Source organism: Hippocampus comes, unplaced genomic scaffold (assembly GCF_001891065.2).
Source record: "Hippocampus comes isolate QL1 unplaced genomic scaffold, H_comes_QL1_v1.1 scaffold270, whole genome shotgun sequence".
Classification (NCBI taxonomy): Eukaryota; Metazoa; Chordata; class Actinopteri; order Syngnathiformes; family Syngnathidae; genus Hippocampus; species Hippocampus comes.
The window spans coordinates 407,802-428,291 of NW_017805631.1; the positions used below are offsets into that span (position 1 = coordinate 407,802).

The following is a 20,490-nucleotide window of genomic DNA, read 5'->3' on the forward strand; positions in this document are numbered from 1 at the left end:
AACAAAAAGGGCACCGAATCGTTACACGTTATGCTCCTCAAAAATGGTAGGTTTCAACTATTTACGGCTACCGTAGTTCATTAATTCAGACACATTTACTCACTAGTACAGCTGGAAAAAACAACCATGCACGAAACAAAGGCAAAATCTGAATGGTAGCCTGGTCAAAGCATGTAAACAGCACATCTTCCTTTTCTATATCACCAACATAACCGATCCAAAAATCTAGGGCAAAATAAATGGATTAAATTTCGTCTCATGGCCTCCATTTTTCGCTTTTGCATCGCATTGCGTAATGTGATATTTTTGGATGATTAAACAGAGAGGGTGAAATTAACCCATGAAAATTGTTATTTAAAAAATTAATACAACAGGGGTGTTAAACCACACTGTGCAGGGCAGCAAACGCTATTTTATTGTCTAGAAATATTTTAGGTGCGGCAATTCCAAACAAATATAAATTTTACCTTAAATTTAGCATTCTTGCATCAAAAATATAAGGCATGAAATAAAATAAGGCTTGGACAGCCTTTGTGCAACTTCACTTGAGCAGCTAGTATTTTAGCATGCAACATAATACAGCAAGTTCATGGCTGTACGTTTGAGCTTAAACCGGCGAACTAGGAATAAGAAAAATATTCAGGAGTACACGTTTTGGAAGTGTAAAAGGCTCTAAAATGAAAACACCTTGACAAGACATGGTTGAAATAATAAACTCTGTGAAAAATGTATTATGTTCCAACAAATTCAGTTGAAGTTTTAGATGATTTACACCTTTTAGTTGGTGAGAAACATGTTGAAAATAATTTGTGGTAAATATTAGTCGGCTAACTTAAGCTGTCAACTGATTTCCAAATCAGGTCCTAACATTTGGCAGTAGTTTTGCCGCATAACCGTCAGCCCATTCTCAGTTTTTACGTCACACTTTATGTTGCAAAAAGCAATGCAAACCCACTTATTTTGAGCCTTGATAATACTGGAAATGTGCCTCCAGAAAAGTTCCGTTTACATTGGAGCTAACTAGTGACACAAAAACAGGAAGCACTTGTAGTTTCAGTCTGACAAATACAGACACCTGCCCGTAAGCAGATGCGGATGAGAATGAGAACGCATACATTCATGTTAAAGTAAACAGGAAGGGATTTTAAGTTACATTAACCTCTCGGTCCCACAGACTGCAATGATATTATCCCACACTGTAAATCTGGAAACGCTCAGCTGACGAAAGTATGGCCTAGTTCTTGTTCATTTTTGAGAATATCATAGGATTTTTCGCGCAACTTCTGATCCCAAAAATATGGTAATCAAAATTTTAGAGAAGGTCTAAATAAGGTCATTTACAGTACAATTTTGGATCATCCTGAAATTTTACACGAAAGCTGACTATCTCCAGCTTGTTGTTTGTTGTGAATGTATTCTGCAAGGATTGGCTACCTGGTCTGCAAGCATAAGGACTGTCTTCATGGTGAAGCGTCGAGAGCAGAAGTTGAACAAGTCCTCGAGGCTGGGGCCAAGCAGGTCCATGACTAGGACGTTGTAGTCCTTCTCTTGGCCATACCATCTATATGAGAAACAATTCATCAGGGTAAGTTTTAGGTCACGGCTCACATTTTGCAATGAGTAATTGAACACAAAGCTGCTCATCTAACACCAACTTTCAGGGTTTCTGGTGATCATTTTGGACTAAAGAGGAAGACATTAAAATTGTGTGGTTCGTCATAAAACAGGACATATTGGTCAAGACAATATGTCACAGAAAAAAGACCAGTACCTTCTTTTTTCCATTACGTTTGAAACAATTAATTGTGCTGTTCTTTTGGAAGTACAGTACTAAAATTCTCAAATTTTAGCAAAGCTGTTGTTTCACTTCTACTAATTGTGCATTCATTTTTTTTTTAAGTGATTCGTCCTGACAAGCCAGGACCGGTCTTGATCGAAAATTGTGAGTCTGAGACAAGACTGACAAAAATGCCTTCAATTCCTCGACTAAACGCTGAGGTTTAGTCGAGGAATTGAAGGCAAAAGTGCTCTCGAAACAGGTCTCAAGGCCAGGACCGATCTTGAGAACTACAACACTAATAATAGGGCTGCAACGATACACAAAATTCACGGTTCGGTTCAATAATTTTTATTTACAATTGTTTTTCAATTGCAACATGCAATGCTTTATTGGTTTTAATGAAGTTTTAAACTTAGCACAGTGTGCTCACAACTGGTTCCGAACCACTACAAATTGTTCATCCATGTCCATTTTCTGTCAGTAAAAGAAACACACCAAGGTTCAGAGATCAGGGGCTACGTTCTTTGTTTACCTCCCAACCAATGACGAGATGACATGGGGAGTGGCGAGGTAAATATTCACCAAAATGGCGAGTGGCCATTTTGTCTGTCAAAATTGAACCAGGGGACATGTGACAGATTACATTTCGTGAAAAATGTTGTTGAGGTCACACTATCCACAAGGTCAAGTTCAAATCCCAGGTCAAAAGGTCAAGTTACTAAAATATGCAACATACTTTTAAATGATTTCAGATTTGGAATCCTTGTTGAATTCCCTTTTCCTACAACGCCTGTTTTGTGAAAATGGACCCTGTAGTTTCTGAGATAAGGGTTCAAAGGAAGGCGGCCACGCCTCCTTTTGTCAAACTAATTAGTTTCAGTGGGCTGTAGCTCCCAAAGCCCTACTCCAATTGACCTAAAATTGGAGATTTAGTGCTGTGACATCACAATCAAGACCAGCAAGTTTCATTAAAATTTGCTTGGTTTAAATTTTTTAGGCTGTTTGGGTGATTTGGCATTGAATAACCCATATGCCCACCCCTGGAATAACCCATTATCGACTTCATAAAGTGTACTTATTGGGCTTGGCGGAGAGCAAATATTGCTCACTTCCTGACCTGGAAATGTATTTTTAGCGTATGAAAAGGCCTGCATGAGTGATGTGAGGACAATGCTGTATTAAAATGCGGCAAGGGAAGAAAAAAAAAGACAACTCATCAACTCTCACACAGTTGTATGCACTTTGGAACCGAAACATGGCACCGTTTGAATTCATGTGAATCAGTGCTTGGTAGTACTGACCCAAATCAGTCCATACCGAAACAAGTACGGTTTTCGGTACCCATCACAGGTCAGCCATAATTATGAGACGTGTGGATATTTTGAAACACATGACGCGGTCCCACGGAATGCTCGTACATTTTTACCAGCACAAGCTTCGCTACTTTATCCATTACATGTGAAACAAATAAGGTCATGTCATGTTTTATTACCTCAGCAGTCATGCTGCCTGACGGTAGTGGCCCGGCTCCTTTTTTTCTGGGCGGGGGGGGGTTGCTTCAGGGCATTGGCCAAAGTGCTTGGATGAAGGAGTGTGATGGCAAATAAACTGTGCCTTTTCCTTTTAACTGTACTTTTACTTTTTTTGCTGGATACGATAATCGTGTGAACATAATTGACAATGGATTATCGTAGAAATTGACAAATTCTAGAGACTTTAGACCACACTTTCAACATCGTGGACAAGAGCGTGACTTCCATGGATTGTTGTCAGGTCTGGTTGGCGCTGTAGGCGGAGGCAACACAAACAAACGCTGGGCCGTCAAGATGGTCTATGCTACAAATTCAAACTCCGCTACTGAGCCTCTCTCCCTCCGAGGCAAAATCCATAACACACAAATTTGATGATCTGGAAAAACTTGGGGACTGTTGCATTTATTAATCATGGAAACCTGGCTACCCGCTCAGATTCCCCACGCTTCAGCGCAACTGTACTTGAGGCTAACCATGGCACAAAGTGACATTGTATTCTTAGCTTATGATGTCCAGTAATGCACAGACTAAACCAAGCAACTTTATTGCATGCTTGTGACCCTAGTGAAGATAAGTGGTTCAGAAAATGTATGGATACCAAACACTGCAGTGTCGTACTGTCATAATAGTAAGTAATACTAGTTGCAATACAAACGGCCACGGCTCAAACTGGTGAGTGATAGTTTTAATCATGTTTTTATTTTGGTCCTTGGAAATGTCTTCACATGAGAAAATGACTCTGAGCACTGAAATGTTTGGGGTCGTGCCTTTATTTAAAAGGTGTGCATTGTTCAAAGGTCACTCACTACTGAGTAAATAATTGACAGTAAAAAATGTATTCTTTGAAACATTACAATTAAATATGTACACAGTAAAACACTCCTGGGTGGAGTCCTGCTCTAATGTTCCTGACAGAATTTTAAAAATTGGAATATTAGGATAAATTGCTCAGGGAGGGAGGAAAGAAAGGAAATAGATCTTTTCACTCTGTCAATACAGATAGTACCGTATGTCATGTATGTGTTGTGTTAATATTTGTTGAATGTTGTTTAAAAACATTAATTGAGCCCAATGGGGAGTATTGATTAGATAACTTGGAAATCAGCCTTTGTCAAGCCAAAGGACCAATTTTATGTTAGAAAAATGTCACAAATAAAGCAAAACAAAAAAATTGAAACTCGTGTTTACTGTTGTTAGGCCTGCCACAATGACAATTTGGAGAAGATATATTGTCCCACAAACTATCATGATAAATGACAGGATCGTCTTTTTTTATCCCGCTGATATAGTGCTGAACAAAAATAATTCAATTACATCCTTCTGAAATCTATTTAAATACATTTGTGACTAAACTGGGCGTAGGCAAATCATTTAATTCAGTACAGTTAGCAAACTCTTAATGTATTTTCATTTACTGGCGATCCATTTTAAACCTGTCATGAAAAATAGGTCCAAAACTTCTTTTGAATCCGATGTTATCAACACTCACCTAAATAAAAGCCCAACGTATACGACATAATGCCCATTGATGAAGTGTTGCATAAACGTATAGGGGTAAGTGAGCTGAAACCACCTCGACGTGCCAGCATTGGATACAGACTAGTTCCGCACTCTGGTGTGCTTAATGAATGTCCCCAGAACCGATGGTGCTTGAACAAGTGATTAAATAGTACAGTACAAAAAGAGCACCGCAGAGGTTAGCTGCGCCCATTCTTGCGACCTCTAGCATTAATGCTACATGGCCATTATTACTGCTACCATACATTACGGCGGCCTAATAATAAATGATTAAAACATCCGATTGGACACATATGAATAAAACTGTTTAAACGGGTTTCAGAAGCCGTTCCAAAGTGTTTGCGCACGTGCCAAATGCACACAACGGTGAGCAGGCAGACTAACAGGGGGGGGCAACAAAGCAGCACAAGTGAATGTTCATGGCGTATGTAAACAAACATACATGCAAATGACCATTTATAGAGTCCGAAAAAAAACATTGTCTATTTGTTCTCATCAAGCGGCAAGTCAATGCAGTAATTATCATTACAGACCTATTTTTACATGAAAATGGACAGTACCACGAAAATGTTTGTGGTCCTGCCTTTATTTAAAAAGGTGCGCGTGTAACGTGCATTGTTGAAAAGTCACAGCGAAGTAAATAATTTTATGAGTGATTTGTTTTTTCAAGCATTACTATTCAGAACAATCACCATTATAGCCGGAGCAAGTTGAAATTCATATGCGTAACAACTGGCACCTCTGTCATTGTGTCAACTAAACCATACACTTTAAATCAAGCCTTAAAGGAATCCTTTTTTTGACCATTTCATGGATGATGCAATGTTGTATGAAGGCTAGACGAGTTATCAAAATTTTATCAAGATTTCGATTTTAGCTTCTCTCGATCTTTAAAACGTTCTAATTGACGAAAAACGATTAAGCTTGGTGCGTTTAAAAGTTCCCAACATGAAAGTACCCTGAATGCACAGTGTTTCTTGTGTGGCAAGCGTATTGCATATGAAATTCTGCTGTCACTAAGCACCCTTTAAGTTGGTTAACGCCAACCCAATTGGAGTTTAGCATAAAACTAAACACATCCAAAGTAACTACACAGGGTATTTGAAGACGAAACATGCTTAGTTTTTTAAACATTGCTAGTGTGAATGCTAAAGTCATTGGAGCATCCAATTCAAATGCTAATGGCAATTTGCATTGAGTTTGGGAGTGCAAGTCCTTTCAAATAATTCAAACACACTAATACGGAGGATACACATACAATATTAAGATAACACTACTCAAAGGCACTACTTCTACCATATCTGTGAAAAATTTGTTATACTAATAAGAGTTGAATGTCAACTTTCTTCTGTTCTCATTTTTAGTAGGGATACACAATACTTATGTAAGCGATAATTATCGGACCGATATTGGGGAAAAAAATGACATCACTTTTATTGGTCCGACACTGCAAAATTTGGTCAATCGTGAAAGCCGCATTAAAGCACACTAATGAAGAACCAGCCGAAGCCTCCTCAACTCTAAAACAGTATTGATTGAAAATATTTAAATTTGGGGTAAACATTTTCTGGAGCGCGCAGTCCGCTTCACTCGAATGAGAGCCATGGCCGAGGCTTCTTCGGTGTAACCCGGCCTGAGAGCTTTGCAGACAATCGTTTTTTTTGAAGGACACAATAAATGGTCATTTGCACGCGTATTTGTTTACATACATCAACATTCACTAGCGCTGCTTCCCTTTGCTGTCTGTCATCTAACTTGTTCGCTTCTGTGGGAGTCGGTACTCAAGCGCGCACACGCATCTACGATGCTCTTTTTGTACTATTTCTATGCTTTTGGTTTTACAATATTAATTGTACATAAAACAATAGTGGGGGTGATAAGAAACCGCGGCCAACTTTATTAATAGTTACGATAACCATCAGAGCTTTTGAGATTGCTCGTCTCACCATCTCAGAGATGAAAGTGGACTTTCCTGAAAATTTCGGGAAAAAAAATAGATATATAGATACGCACAAACACGCACGTACGCACACACACACTTGGCCGATCACGCATGAATTAGTTTACACAAAACGCTATTCAAATACTCGACATTCAATGATTAATCTTCCTTTTGTGTGCACACGTGCACCCTTTGTGGCTTCCGTTCTCGCCGAAATTTCGAAATCTCCGAGATATGGCGAGGCCATGAGAATGCGAGGCAAGGGTATTACTGTTGTGGCGACGCCACTCGAGCTAAGCGCGACTCAGCAGTAGATAGTCCGCTGCTCTCTGCTGTGCGTGCGTTAGCGCGAACATGTATGCAAGCGCGTCTTTTGATTTCAACCAATCAGCGCCGACGCAACTGATGTCACACACGACAACAGCTCAGCGAAGCTAGCCGAGACGACACTCGAAGTCGGACGGACACGTTTTTTCTGCCAATCTGTGTGTTTCCCTTTTTGTCCAAATATATTTTTTACGACAACTTGTCTTGTCCACGGCGTCTTTTATTCGTTCCACTGGGGTTTAGCAAGTGTGTTTATAAAGAGACGAAAATCTCTTTATTGTTACTAGTGTGAGTGCCTCAACACGGCTACGCTCGTGAAAGCAAAACAACGAACTCAAACTCATGTTCGTTCAATGTTGTCAACTAATATCCGGATTCATTTTAGGCAATTTTTCCTCAATTTTCCAGAGAAATTTTAATGAAAATGTGAAAATCCGGAATTCCGGGAAAATCCAGAGGACTTCATCACTACCATCTGAAGTAACAACAGTTCAGAAAGTAGCAAAACATGCGACTCTACATTGCCACCGACAAGTTATTTTATATCATCCTCTGACCCCACTAGATTGAGAGGCAGGCTTGAAATGCTTTACTCTTTTATACAGCAACAATCGATCGGTTAACATATCGGCCATACAAACCAGTAAATTAGCTATCAGTATCTGTTGAAATTTCTCATATCGTTCATCATTCATTTTAAGCATGTACTTCATCCTTACACAGCAACACAGTGCCCACAAGAGGCCAAAGTGTGCATGAACAGCCGGTATTTGTCTATATTGCTCTTTTTCAGTTGCTATTAAGGTTATTTTAGTAGTCTAATTTTACCATTGGACTTATTTTCTTGTGCTCCATTCAAGTTATATGTAAAAGTTGAGTTTTCAAGGATTTGAGGAATTTTCCAAGGATGTAAAGATCCAAGGACTTATATGGTCGTACTGACACACATTACCAGGTTCAACACGCAGGGATGAATGGGCATGAGGCTATGATGATAGCCTTGAATAGTGGAGTTAATAGTAAGTTTCTCGATGAGTAATCATTTTAATCAATCAGCACTTCAATAAAAACAAATTGTGATTATTTTTCCCATAATCGCCCAACCCTTGTCTCAAAAAAAAAAAAAAAAAAAGTCTTCGTGATATCACTTCATTTCAACAACTTCTCCCAGTTGTATTCAGTACCCATCTGTTTAAGGTCTGGCACAAGCTGTGCATCACAGACTTTAATGACTGCAAAAAGCCAAAAATCACAACTAATACTAACATGATACAGATGGAGATATGCCTTCAAATACCTGTTCAAATATCTCACATACTAGTTGTCCCTTCAACTATCTCGATAATGGATAAACTTAATATTTTCAATTAAGAGACTAGTCACACAAACAACTTTTTTTCATATATGTAAACAATAGATGTTTGTTCCATGAGTTTCGGTATTACATTCCAATGCATTATATTAGCTACCTTATTCACAATCTCTACCGGAAAGTCTATTATCCATGTTCCCAACTCGGAAAAATATCCAAGTATATTTATCAAATATTTATCTCCAGATCACCCGTGTAAAAGTCAGAAAACGGATGACTCTATTTATTACATTGGATTCTAACAACTTTGCATGTCCTCACGACGATCAACTAAGTGTGAATTCGAGCCTTTATACCAGTCATGGCGACAATTATTATAAAATATAAAAACCACAGTGTAATGTAAAGTATAATTCTGTAAATGATGACACAACCTAAACAGTCAACGATAGGTCCAGGTTGTTGTTGTCCCTGCTGTGTACCGCCGCCATTTTCTAACCGAGGAGGGAGACATGTTGAGAGCGAGCACAACAAAAGAGGAGCGGCCATTTCCACACATAGGAGCTTTCGCTCGCCTCGAACAGCTGTTATTCAGACAAAACAACACAATCTCTGGGTACACTTTCATGACACGACCACTTTTACAAATGCGAAAAACAACCGACCCGTGATTGCGAGGAAAAAACTGAGTCATTTCCAAGCTTTGATTGTGAAATCATCTTTGGTAGAATACACGAGCATGTATGTTAAGCAGACGGCCAGGCCTTGGACACCCACAACACCAAGATCATTATACTCCTCTAATGTATACTAACAAGAAATTTACAGGAGTGACGACTGCTGAATAAAGTATTAATTTACAAGGACAGCACAAGGAAATATGAATTTCCTTACCGTATGTGTGGAATCCCGACACCACCTTGTAGAATCTTGTACAGCTTGCTTTCGTATAGCAACTGTGGATGCCTTGCTTTCTGTGATTCCAATTTTACCGCTACCTCCTACAAATGACATGGGACAGGTGACAATTACATTTTCAATCTTGTAATAAAAGTTAACTTTGATGACAGCCATTTCCATACTTGAAAAAAATAGAAATAGGCTGGGTTGTACAGCGAGGTTACAGCTTCGGACAATTCAGCAAATCATGTTTAAAATCAACTGACGTTCTCAACCTTCAATGTTACGTTGACAAACAGCGTACGTATTCAATAATTATGATCATTACCTCTCCATTTGTGACGTTGATGGCCAAATATATGTCGCCGAAAGACCCCGATCCAATTTTGCGGACAAGCTTGTATTTCCCACCGACAATAAATTCGGCTTTAGAGCCACTGCTGCTCGCCATAGTATCCACCAAACGATCGGCGTTCGATTTACTTCAAGAAATTCGGCTTTATGTTCTAACCAAATAGTCGGCGAAACATAAATGTAATCGTGATCCTTTCGGTGTTGGTGAATACGGACGAATGAGAGCTAAAATATGACAACTAGGCTAATGCGCAAATTAGGGGAAAATATATGCTACCATCCACAAAAGATCTTCGTTAAAATACGAATTCCTTTAGGAAACACTGTATGACGTGGAAGTCCCAACGTATAATTCGATGTAACTCCGAAAGATCGCACGGCCTTGTACGAGCAGCCAGTCACAGCTACCTCGAAAAAGCAGCTAGTAATGCCGAGGGTTGGCTAAACGCTAGCGCTGTCGCAAGGACCGTCGCTTGGGAAAAAGAAAAAAAAACGACCTCCACGCTGAGGGTTGAAAAGCCAATACAGTTAACGCTTCGGACGATTAGCTTTTTCTATCCGAACATTTCAGTCCTTGATATCTATCGGGCTAACTCGGGGTTCGCGACCATTTGTCCACAGCGCAACCCACTCAATCCGCCATCTTGTCTTCTCTTTCCTTTCTCTCTGGTTTCCGTGCGAGAAGATACGCTTGAGTTTGATCGCCCATGGCGCATTCAGGTGCTGTCGGAAACAATGCAATTCTCTCGCACGGTGGATTTCTGTGGGATTTATATGAGGGTAAGTTCTATTTCGAAATATTTATCATTTACAACCTGTTGAGGTAACAAATTAATCATCGGTACGGATTAAAATATGTTATACTAACATGTAATATGTAAAGTGTGATTTTCAAAATTTTTACTTTCTGTTAATTTACATGCATATAGAAAGTTGGTTATTAATCTTGTTTGGATGTAAATGCAGGTAAAGTAAAACGAGATGTTTCAAGGCTTGTCAACTAATAAGCAAAGCAATCGATTGTACGGATAACTATGCTACAAAAAGAAAATTACATATCAAATATTGGGAGTCTTGTTTGAAGGGTTTTTTTTTCAAAGGATTAAAACATGTTTTTCTACAAAAAAAAATCAAATAACAAAAATGATGTTTCAATTTAAAAATAAAACTATGATTTATGGCTTGGAAAGCATAACCGCTCCAATGGCTCCACCTATTGGCACTGTTTATTTACTCCATAATCCCTGAGTGTAACTGTTGTCGAGCGAAAAGGGCCCTTCTTCAGTACATTAAAACTGAAGTTACTGAACGGAGGAATTTCAGGCCTGTAGTGATTGAAATAACCGGGATAATGTTTAGTGTGGTATGTGGGTAAGTTTAAATGGGTTCGGAGAAGAAGCCTGTTCTTGGTGCATTCGAGAAGACATGATCATTCAATGTAAAAAGGTGAAAAAATATACCCGATAACAAGCTCGTAATTGGTTTGATAGTTAAGCATATCAAATGTAAGATCCAACAATCCATTATCCGAACCTCTCTGCAAGAATTGCAAATTATTGATACCATAAAATAACGTAATTTTCATTCAAATACATCTAAAATACAGTGAAAAGTGGAACTAGGTAGTTCATTGTTTCTGTCACGATATAATGTGGACATTTCATGGGTACGAACAGCACACAATGAATACTTTCATTCCTTTTCCGATCCGCTTTATCCTCACAAGGGTCACGGTGGGTGCTGGAGTCTATCCCAGCTGTCTTCGACCAGTAGGCGGGGGACACCCTGAACCGGTTGCCAGCCAATAAAGTAGGTTGTGTCAAATTTAGTTTTACATTTGCACATTTGACATTATTAAGAGTGTTTGTATGCATCGGTTTGATATATGACGCACTACGAAATATATTCTATGTGATTGGGCAATGTATTACAACTGCGTCTTATATTGTCGTCCCACATCTTACAGATGAGTCACAAAAATATTAGTCTCATGTTCCCTTTTGGTTAAATATTTGTTTTCATAGCAGTTTTTTTTAATCATTAATGGGCACAATCTTGTGTACCTCTTAACCTCTTAGCCAATCAGGGACAGCTCCAAGCTATTTATATGTGTGACGAGTGGGAAATCACACACCTGTTACCCATCAGGCACGCAAAGGCATACACATTCAGAAGAAATGAAGTTCGTTGTGCTGCTCTGTTTTGTACTGCTGCTTTCAGGTAAGTTTTAAAGTATTGTACAAGTATTTGGTTTCATTGTAGTCATTAGTTTAGAACAATTATGTCAGGAAATGTATGGTATTGCCTGTCCAACATTATATTGTCTGTGTCCTCTGAACCCTGCAAGTGGTGGCTCTTTGCGCAAACAGTGATCCACATGTTCAAGATCGACTCATGGAGGTAGGGAACGTTTTTTTTTTTTTTAATTATAAACACCACAAAATTATAGCCACTTACGCAATCTAACAAGATCTATTCAAAAAGCTGTTTAAAAAAGGAAAAGACTTGACACTGCGTTGATTGATACCATTCAAAAATGTTCAATGTGTTAGTATTATAAACAGCTTTCAGTATGATGCATTGCTTACCGCAAAATGAGAAACTATATACTCTGACTGTCTTTGTTAGAGCTCCTTGGTGTTCAATGGTCATCATATTGTTAATTGTATGACCAGTCATTGTTTATAAGACCAATTAAAAATGGATGGATGAAAGACTAACAAGGACTGGCTTACAAGCAAATTAAAGGTCAGCCTGCTGGTATGGAACTGTCTTGATTTATGCATATGCTGAAAGTAAATGAGTGAATCTGATGAATTACTTGTATATTCCATTTACAAAAAAAAATCTTATTACATCTGTGTCAAGCCTGCCTGTGAGAGGTATGCACACGGCGTTTGCTCCAAGGAGCTGGATCCGGTATGTGGCAGTGATGGACATACCTACGCCACTGAGTGTGTTCTCTGCGAGGAAAATAGGCACGTATCATCGGTCACATGCACATCCACATCCAGGCACACTCTGATGCATACCCCTAAACTTTTTTTGTTGTCACCAACAGAATGAAGATGAAGAAAGTGAAAGTGGCACATAAGGGATGGTGTCGTCAGTAACTGAATGTGGTACACGTTGCTGTGTCATCCTATTACTGAAAACACACCTTCTCAATAAAACTATCAACATTTACCCTGAACTTGGTCCATTTAAACATTTTGGTGTGTTATGCACACAGCGGCTGACAATCACATTCCAGTTTAGATAATGATGGACTGTTACAAATTATGCATGTAGAATTTAGAAGAATATAAAAAAAAAATGGGCAAAATAGCAATTTATCAAGGCAGTATAGCTATGGCACATCACTACTTAAACTTGCCTTTGTCATGTAGTCAATGTGAACGGTATTTATAGTTGAAGTGGGTATGGGTTAAAACAAGTCACTATATGTCGGCCCTGTGTGGGTTAAGTGGGAATCGGTTCGAGCTTGTAACCCATGTATGGGTTATTTTGGGGAAAAGTACTTATGGATTATATTTGGGCAAAGAGGGAATAGATTCCCCGACAGCGTATGTATGTGGGCCACTTTCAGCAACAATTCGGCACCATAGGCATTCTTCTGGCCCAGACAAAGAAGACTTGAACTTAAACCGACCCATGTGTTAACTGCTATAGTTAGCACAAATATCACACAATAAAAATGAATGTATCCCTCGTCTGGCAGAGTAGACAATGGTCACTCTTGGTGATGTGGATGTTGGCCTAAGTGGCCCAAGTAGCTGAAGTAAAGCACCTTAATTATCTTATTTCCTTGATTGTAAAACACAATTTTATGCCAAAAATGTTTAACATTTCACGGTGCATACTGTACATGGATTTAAGGTTTTTACCAAACTCATTACAACAGATGTTTTATGGGTCAGAAGACTGGAACGTCCTTTAACTTTCAAAATTGTCTAATTTCACAATTGTGTACATGATTTACGGTAAGAGCACTGATCCCAAGGCATTGGCGGGTGCACTCATGCGAATTCATAGAAATGAAATTATTGCAAGGATTTTTGATAATTAGATTTAGCTCATCAATGAACCACCCCAAGGAAATGCTCAGTTTGTAAGAAATATAGCAGTTTAAGCTTACACCCAAACTATTATGGTTTGCTAGAATTCTAATACTTAGCTTTTGTAAACCATTCCAGACTGATAGATGTTATTTACTTCTCAACAATTCTGTAATTTTTTTTTTTGATGGTGTCATTTTGTCGCATCTGTTTTACATTTTTTTTTCCAAAATTGATTTTCTGTTCCCTGCTTTCTTTTCAGTACATTGCCCTTGTCACATATTGTTTGTCTCAGCGCTATTCAAGCCAAGTCTCGTTTTGCTAGTGTTGAGTAAGTTTGAACCTTTTTTTTTTTTTTTTTTTTTTAAATCCACCCACTTTGTTTGGCTTTTTGTTCCTTTTGAAATAAAATGATTTTTGGTGTACCCACCAGCCTCACTTTCTTGCAATTGAGTCCTCATCCATGCCAAACTATGACATAGAGGTCAGTTCATTCTGTCAGTTTTGTCCCCCCCCACCAAGAAAAATGGTCGTGCTGCAAACACTGGAGAACATGAAATTATTCTTGTGCAGTTTCCTTTGTGTTCATGTGCTTGCATGTTTTTTTTCCTACATGGCAGGCTTACACTAGTCTATGCTGCTTTCCTCATTTCACAAGCATGCAACTGAGCATTGTCACTTGCCCATAGTTGTGAATGTGACTTTGAATGGTTGTTTGCTGTGTCCTTGCAAATGACTGCATTAACCAGTCCAGGGTGTAAAATGCCCCTTGTCCTTAGTCAGCTCAGCTGGGATACACTCCAACCCTGATGGATGAATAGATACAGTAATTTAACTGCAGACACCACAGCATAGCCATCGGCCTCAAAGATGGTGACTACTTGTCGCATACCATACCAATAGAAAGTGGAGCAGCTGTGACTCTGGTGCAGCAAACACAACCTGGAGCTGGACACACTCAAGACTGTAAGAGACGGTCGTGGACTTCAGGAAACATCCTTTGCCACAGCTGTCTCTCACCTTGTCCAACTGCCCTGTGTCAATCATCAAGACCCTCAAGTTCTTGGGAATCACAGTCTCAAGATCTAAATTGGGAGGCCAACATCAATTTCGTCCTGAAAAGGGTCCAGCAGAGGATATACTTCGTGAGGCTGCTGAGGAAGCACGGTATGCTCTACACGGGGGTCATCGAATCAGTCCTGTGTTCCTCTATCCTCTTTCATAGCTTGGTTTGGGACCACCACAAAAAAGGACAAAATCTGACTAACGGACAGTTAGGACATGTCTGTAGGCTAGCCTGCTCGGAGCGAAAATCTGTGTGCAATTGAAATCCATTAAAAATGCACTGGGGCCGCCAGTTGCCCATCCCTGATATTGGGCTTGACGTCATCAAATGTTTTGATTACTGGTGTTGTGAAGCAGGTGTTTTTTTGGGGGGGGGGTGGTAAGAATGACAAACGCCAAAATATGTAACCTTACAGCTCTTTATTGGAGTTGCGCTCGGTCTTAATTTGAAAATACATCCGGGGGGCAAGTGCTATTTATGGTCAACATCCTCTTGACGCAATCCCGTACCAGTTCCTGTCAATACCTGGATGAGGCGGATCCGCACCTCAAGCAGTTTCCTCGCCCACACACGGCTCGTACCAGGCAGCACACGAAGTTCGAACCTTCACTCGGAGGTTTGTAATCTGAATGGTGACTAGAAAGGAACCGGCGTCCCGCCGGACTTGATGCTGCCAGGCGACGAGAAAAAGGGTAGGGTGGGGGGGCTTGGTCGCCGCATCTGTTGCCTGGGTGAATTCATCATGTGCTAGCATCCGTCCAGCTGGAGTCAAAGATAACGTTTTTTTTTTTAAATTTATGGAAAATCACGAATGACATCTCGTGACTCTGGTGGAATGCGCTTCATGCGAGACTTCGGAAAACCATCGACCCACTAAATGGTGGGGGGAAAGCCGTCGAAAGGCGAGGGCGGACCTGGATGTGTAGGAATGGCATTGGCGTGAGGCTGCAGGGAGGCAACGGCGGCTAGGCTGCTAGCTTGATAGCGATTGACTTGTAGGAAGAATATGCGGCTTCTGCACAGCATTGCTGCCGCTGAGCTAACATGGACTTGTTGTTGCCCGTCGAGCTCGACGCGGTCGGAGACAGGTAAATAAGGATGATACCACTGAATTCGGCAGCCAGTTAGGCGACCATGGAGTCTTTCCTGCAGATCGCTCCCCACTCTCTGGCCATCGTGCTGTCCAGAGTCGTGGCTGGGGAGGCGATGGGGGCGGCCGGAGTGTCAGAGAGCGACGCGCTGCCCAGACACCACACCGGCTATGAGATATTTGCCGATTTCAAAGCGGAAAACACTCAGCATCACGTATGGAATCAAAGGATTACCGAGGCCGTTTCCGAGACTTTCTTCCTGGGATGGATAGACGAGCATGTGCTGCTTATACAGGGGAAGGAGGACCACCTGGAGGTACTGAGGGAGGGATGGATGCGGAGGTCCCTCAACCCGCCCAGGGGATTCACCATCAAATATCTGGGTAAGCCTTCTGTGTACCTGCTTAATGCCACTCTTAATAATAATGCATTTTATTTGAAAGCACTTTTCATAGTACTCAAGGACAATTTACAACAAGAATTGAGCAACACAGGATAAAATTGAAATTGAAAAGGTAAAATTTCAGTGACATGTTTCAGCTGCTTCCAAATATTTGTTTGTGCAACAAGACTTCGATTCTTTTCCATTTTGGGGGTTGGTTAACTGTGTGGAATTTACTGACACCAAAACAACTATAAAATGCCTTAGTCTGTTATTTTCTCACCCTCAGAAAGCTTGTCTTCTCTCCTGCCATCCTCAGTTTAGAAGGCTTGTGTGAGGCTCAGGGGCACTTCAACAAAACAATACACTGCAATTATCAATGTAACTGGAATGTGAGACGCCAGCAAGATCAGATTACAAACGCTTTGCAGTTACCATCCACATCACTGTTTCCATCACACTCACACAACACAAGCGCGCGCATGTGAACACACACACACACACACACACACACAAACACACACACAAACACACACACACACACACACACACACACACACACACACACACACACACACACACACACACACACACGGATAGTTACAGTATGCAAAGCGACTGAAAATAATCTTGCAGTGCATGTTGTTAGGATCAAGTACTTGTATTAGTATGTAGTCAAGTTAACATTAGCCAGGTACACATGCAGTAGGACAGAGGTCCCCAACCTTTTTTGCTCCACGGACCAGTTTCATGTCAGACAATATTTTCAGGGACCGGCCTTTAAGGCCGGATAGTTACAACAATATAATATGATATGATCTGCAAGAAAAGTTTGGTATTTTCGAAACAGAATAATAAACTCGAATCATGACACGACGAACGTCCTATCTTGCCGCAACGTTCTCTGGTCGCTATGGTAACGGTTAACGTGCCTTCGAAATAAGAAAAAATCCGCAAATAAAAAGTGCATGAAAAATACGACTCACCATCGCCGCTTATTATGCAGAGTAGGCTTGGTGCGTGTGAATCTCCCTTTGAGATAAAGCCATATTTGAAATGGGACTCCTGATATTGTCTATTAATTGTAGCCTTCTCTTTCTTGAAAGTCGTAGGCTCCTCTTCTCTCTCCTGGCTGGGCCTTTCCCCTTCCCGAAAAAAACTTTTCAAAGACGTTTGTTTTTGGGTTTCATTTCCTATCACGTGACCGAGAAGTGCGCATTCACCTGCGTCAAGAGTGACATACTGTAGACCAGGGGTGCCCAACCAGTCGACCGCGGACTGATCCTAAGTCGACCGTGAGGTGTGTTGGAAAAAGAAAGTCGTTTTTTTTTTTTTTTCTTTTAATGACATGGCAGGAAGTCAGTGTCGCCAAACTTAGTGACTTTGACACTATATTTAGTGAGTATTCAGATCCTCTCGAGCGACTCTTTTTCAAAAAAGTGACTACCGGTAATAACAATCTTGCAACTTTTTCTGGTGTTATTGGAGACTTTTGGAGTCTGTGTGGTGAAAGCACGTTGTTCTCGATGAGCAGCGCCGGGAGCTGTTGTGGCCCCAACCCCAAATGAAGCCGCTGCTGGCTGATCACGCCAGGTTTACAATCTGGGTTGGATGTAAATGTAAAATAAATAAAAACAAATAAATAAACAAATAAAAATTACAAAAGAAAAAACATAAGAAAAAAAAAACATCCCCCCCCAAGTAAATCACACACACTGACGACATCATTGAGTGACGTTTAGGACAGCCAATAGCTACTTTCCTTACCGATGAGTTGGAAACGCTGCTGGAAGTTGACCGCTGTTAACAGTAGTGAGCAGCTAGCGATTACAGCGATTCTTTGGCTGGTTCAATGCGGCTCCCGGGCTTTCACATGACAAGCGTCGAAAATGCCTCGGCGGTGGCAATGCCATTCAAACAACGGCGCAAAATACACAGAACGTACTACGTCAGCTTATAATCAATTGCGTGACTTGATTGACACAGAGGGCAACCAATCAGATGACTGAATCACCACTCATGCGCAAACAACGGCGCTATGAGCACATTTAAAAGCAAGCTAAAGCTGATGTCCAAACGGCTGTGGCTTGGTAACCGGTGCAACTTCCCTCACATGCAAGCAGAACTACAACGTTAAGGGAAAGGTGTGACACAGCTTGACAATGCACGTTATGAGGAGCATGTTCAGAGCATCTCGTCAGAGTTTGAGAGGCGTTTTACTGACTTTGCATCCATCGAGTCTATAGTCAGCTATATGTGTTATCCATTTGGTGCAAATATTGACGTTGGTGACAATGCCGCCAAAGTCAAATCATTTTTCGACTTTGAAAGCCCCACTCTTGAGGATGAGATTCTGAGATTGCAAAATGACATTGGGATCAAAGCCAGCCCACTGAGGTAGGAAGTGATTTCCTTTTTTCAAACAGAGATCTACCTGTTTCGTAGCTGTTTTTTTTCTGTTTGGTTCATATGTGGTTCTATGTTGGAAAGCCAAATGGCTTGACTCTGGGACTTTTAGTGTTTTGTGTGTGTGTGTGTGTGTGTGTGTGGGGGGGGGGGGGGGGGGTCAGATGGTGACACTGGACTCGTAGATCTCCGGAGGTTGGCTCCTTGAAAAGTAGCCCTTGGGACAAAAAAAGGTTGGGCACCCCTGCTGTAGACTGATACAACAGAGAATCCGGTAATTTTTCAAAATAAAACATCTTTCAGATTCCGAAATGAATAAAACGGAAGGAATGTAAGTTGTTTATTCTTTCTGTGCAGCCCGGCACCAAATGACCCGCAGACCGGTAGCGGTCTGAGGCCTGGTGGTTGGGGACCCCTGCAGTAGGGGACACTAGAGCAAGTAAAAGGTTTTCGTAACTTAATGAACTAATGAGTTTGTGAATTAAGAGTGTTCGGTGGATGTTATTTTTGTTTTGGGATCTCAGATATATGTCTGCAGCCATGGCATTTTGTGTCCTAAACTGTACTTCAGTAAAACTCTTTTTTTTTATACTTTCAAATTTTAACTTAATCTGAAAACTGGCAGACTGCAACCAGAGTGTAAATCTTAAAGTGCTCTTTATTCAAGGTGGCAAGAACAAAGTTCAGTCAGATAATTCATACTACACCAAAACTCCTCATGAGATGTTCTTGTATCTCATTTGCATCGAATTATCTGTATGTCCGAAGCAGCATGTGTTGCGACTTGAGCAAGTCTGAAAGCATACTGAAGACATGTGAATGTCCCCCACGTTAATGAGCTGTGTGAAAGGACAGCTCAAACGCTGGTTCTAATCTGATGTGTAAATTTACTGGGATGCAATGTGAAAGCGGCTCAAACCCGCCTTGTCTTTTTGCATTTCTGTATGAACAATCCCCCCCCCCAAACAAACATTAAGAGATATTGCATACCATATATTCATTTCAGACGTTGACGTTTACATGAACAAGGTAAATGTGTATTGGCTGCCTAAGAAACATTTAACCAGCTAAAATGTTCAATGGACAAGAATTTAAAGATTTTCTGCCCACGTAAGATGATTTATTGTTGAAAAGATTACTTTGGTCAACAATGTATGTATCCGGAATTTTTTTTCTGAATTATCATCTTATAAATAACACTGAATGGAAAATTCCGTATTATGCAAGCTATTACAAGCAGGGATGAAAGTCCTCCGGATTTTCCCGGAATTCCGCGTTTTTCACATTTTTATGAAAATGTCTCCGGAGAATTGAGGAAAATGTGTCGAAAATTAATCCGGATATTTGTTGACAACATTGAACGAAGACGCGTTCGAGTTCGTTGTTTTGCTTTCACGAGCGTAGCCATGTTGAGACACTAACACTAGTAACAGTAGAGATTTTCGTCTCTTTATCAACACATTTGCTAAACCCCAGTGGAACGAATAAAAGACACCTTGGACAAGACAGTTGTCGTAAAAAATATATTTGGACAAAAAGGGAAACACACAGATTGGCAGAAAAACGTGTCCGTCCGACTTCGAGTGTCGTCTCGGCAAGCTTAGCTTAGCTGTTGTTGTGTGTGACGTCGGGTGTGTGACGTCGTTGCGTCGGCGCTTATTGGTTGAAATCAAAAGACGCGCTTGCGTACATGTTCGCACTGACGCACGCACAGTAGAGAGCAGCGGACTAGCTCGAGTGGCATCGCCACAACAGTAATACCCTCGCCTCGCATTCTCATGGCTTCGCCATATCTCTGAGATTTCGAAATTTCGGCGAGAAC

General features: G+C 40.6%; 3 protein-coding genes across 7 annotated transcripts in view; 2 read left to right on the forward strand and 1 right to left on the reverse strand.

The window, feature by feature from the left end:
- Positions 1-10,285, reverse strand: part of csnk1a1 (casein kinase 1, alpha 1) — a 35,997-nt gene extending 25,712 nt beyond the window's left edge. For all 4 annotated transcript variants that reach the window (XM_019881631.1, XM_019881630.1, XM_019881628.1 and 1 more), the window contains exons 1-3: positions 9,640-10,285; positions 9,306-9,412; positions 1,435-1,561 (exon numbers count right to left, since the gene is read on the reverse strand). In XM_019881631.1, coding sequence (XP_019737190.1) covers positions 1,435-1,561; positions 9,306-9,412; positions 9,640-9,762 — 357 coding nt within the window. In that variant the 5' untranslated portion in view covers positions 9,763-10,285. The remainder of the gene's footprint in view (positions 1-1,434; positions 1,562-9,305; positions 9,413-9,639) is intronic.
- An 80-nt stretch (positions 10,286-10,365) lies between these two features.
- On the forward strand, positions 10,366-12,858 carry LOC109522820 (serine protease inhibitor Kazal-type 1-like). Of its 2 annotated transcripts, none has more exons than XM_019881633.1 (5): positions 10,366-10,445; positions 11,753-11,885; positions 12,013-12,065; positions 12,534-12,643; positions 12,727-12,858. In XM_019881633.1, exons 1-5 carry the CDS (start codon positions 10,401-10,403, stop codon positions 12,776-12,778), a joined length of 393 nt encoding a protein of 130 aa, XP_019737192.1. In that variant the 5' UTR covers positions 10,366-10,400; the 3' UTR covers positions 12,779-12,858. The 2 variants fall into 2 exon arrangements, with proteins under 2 accessions (XP_019737192.1, XP_019737191.1); XM_019881632.1 differs by having other exon boundaries at positions 10,367-10,445; positions 11,744-11,885.
- A 2,418-nt stretch (positions 12,859-15,276) lies between these two features.
- The window catches only part of LOC109522827 (storkhead-box protein 2), a 66,280-nt gene continuing 61,066 nt past the window's right edge, over positions 15,277-20,490 (forward strand). Inside the window, exon 1 of the mRNA XM_019881640.1 lies at positions 15,277-16,263. Coding sequence (XP_019737199.1) covers positions 15,924-16,263 — 340 coding nt within the window. The 5' untranslated portion in view covers positions 15,277-15,923. The remainder of the gene's footprint in view (positions 16,264-20,490) is intronic.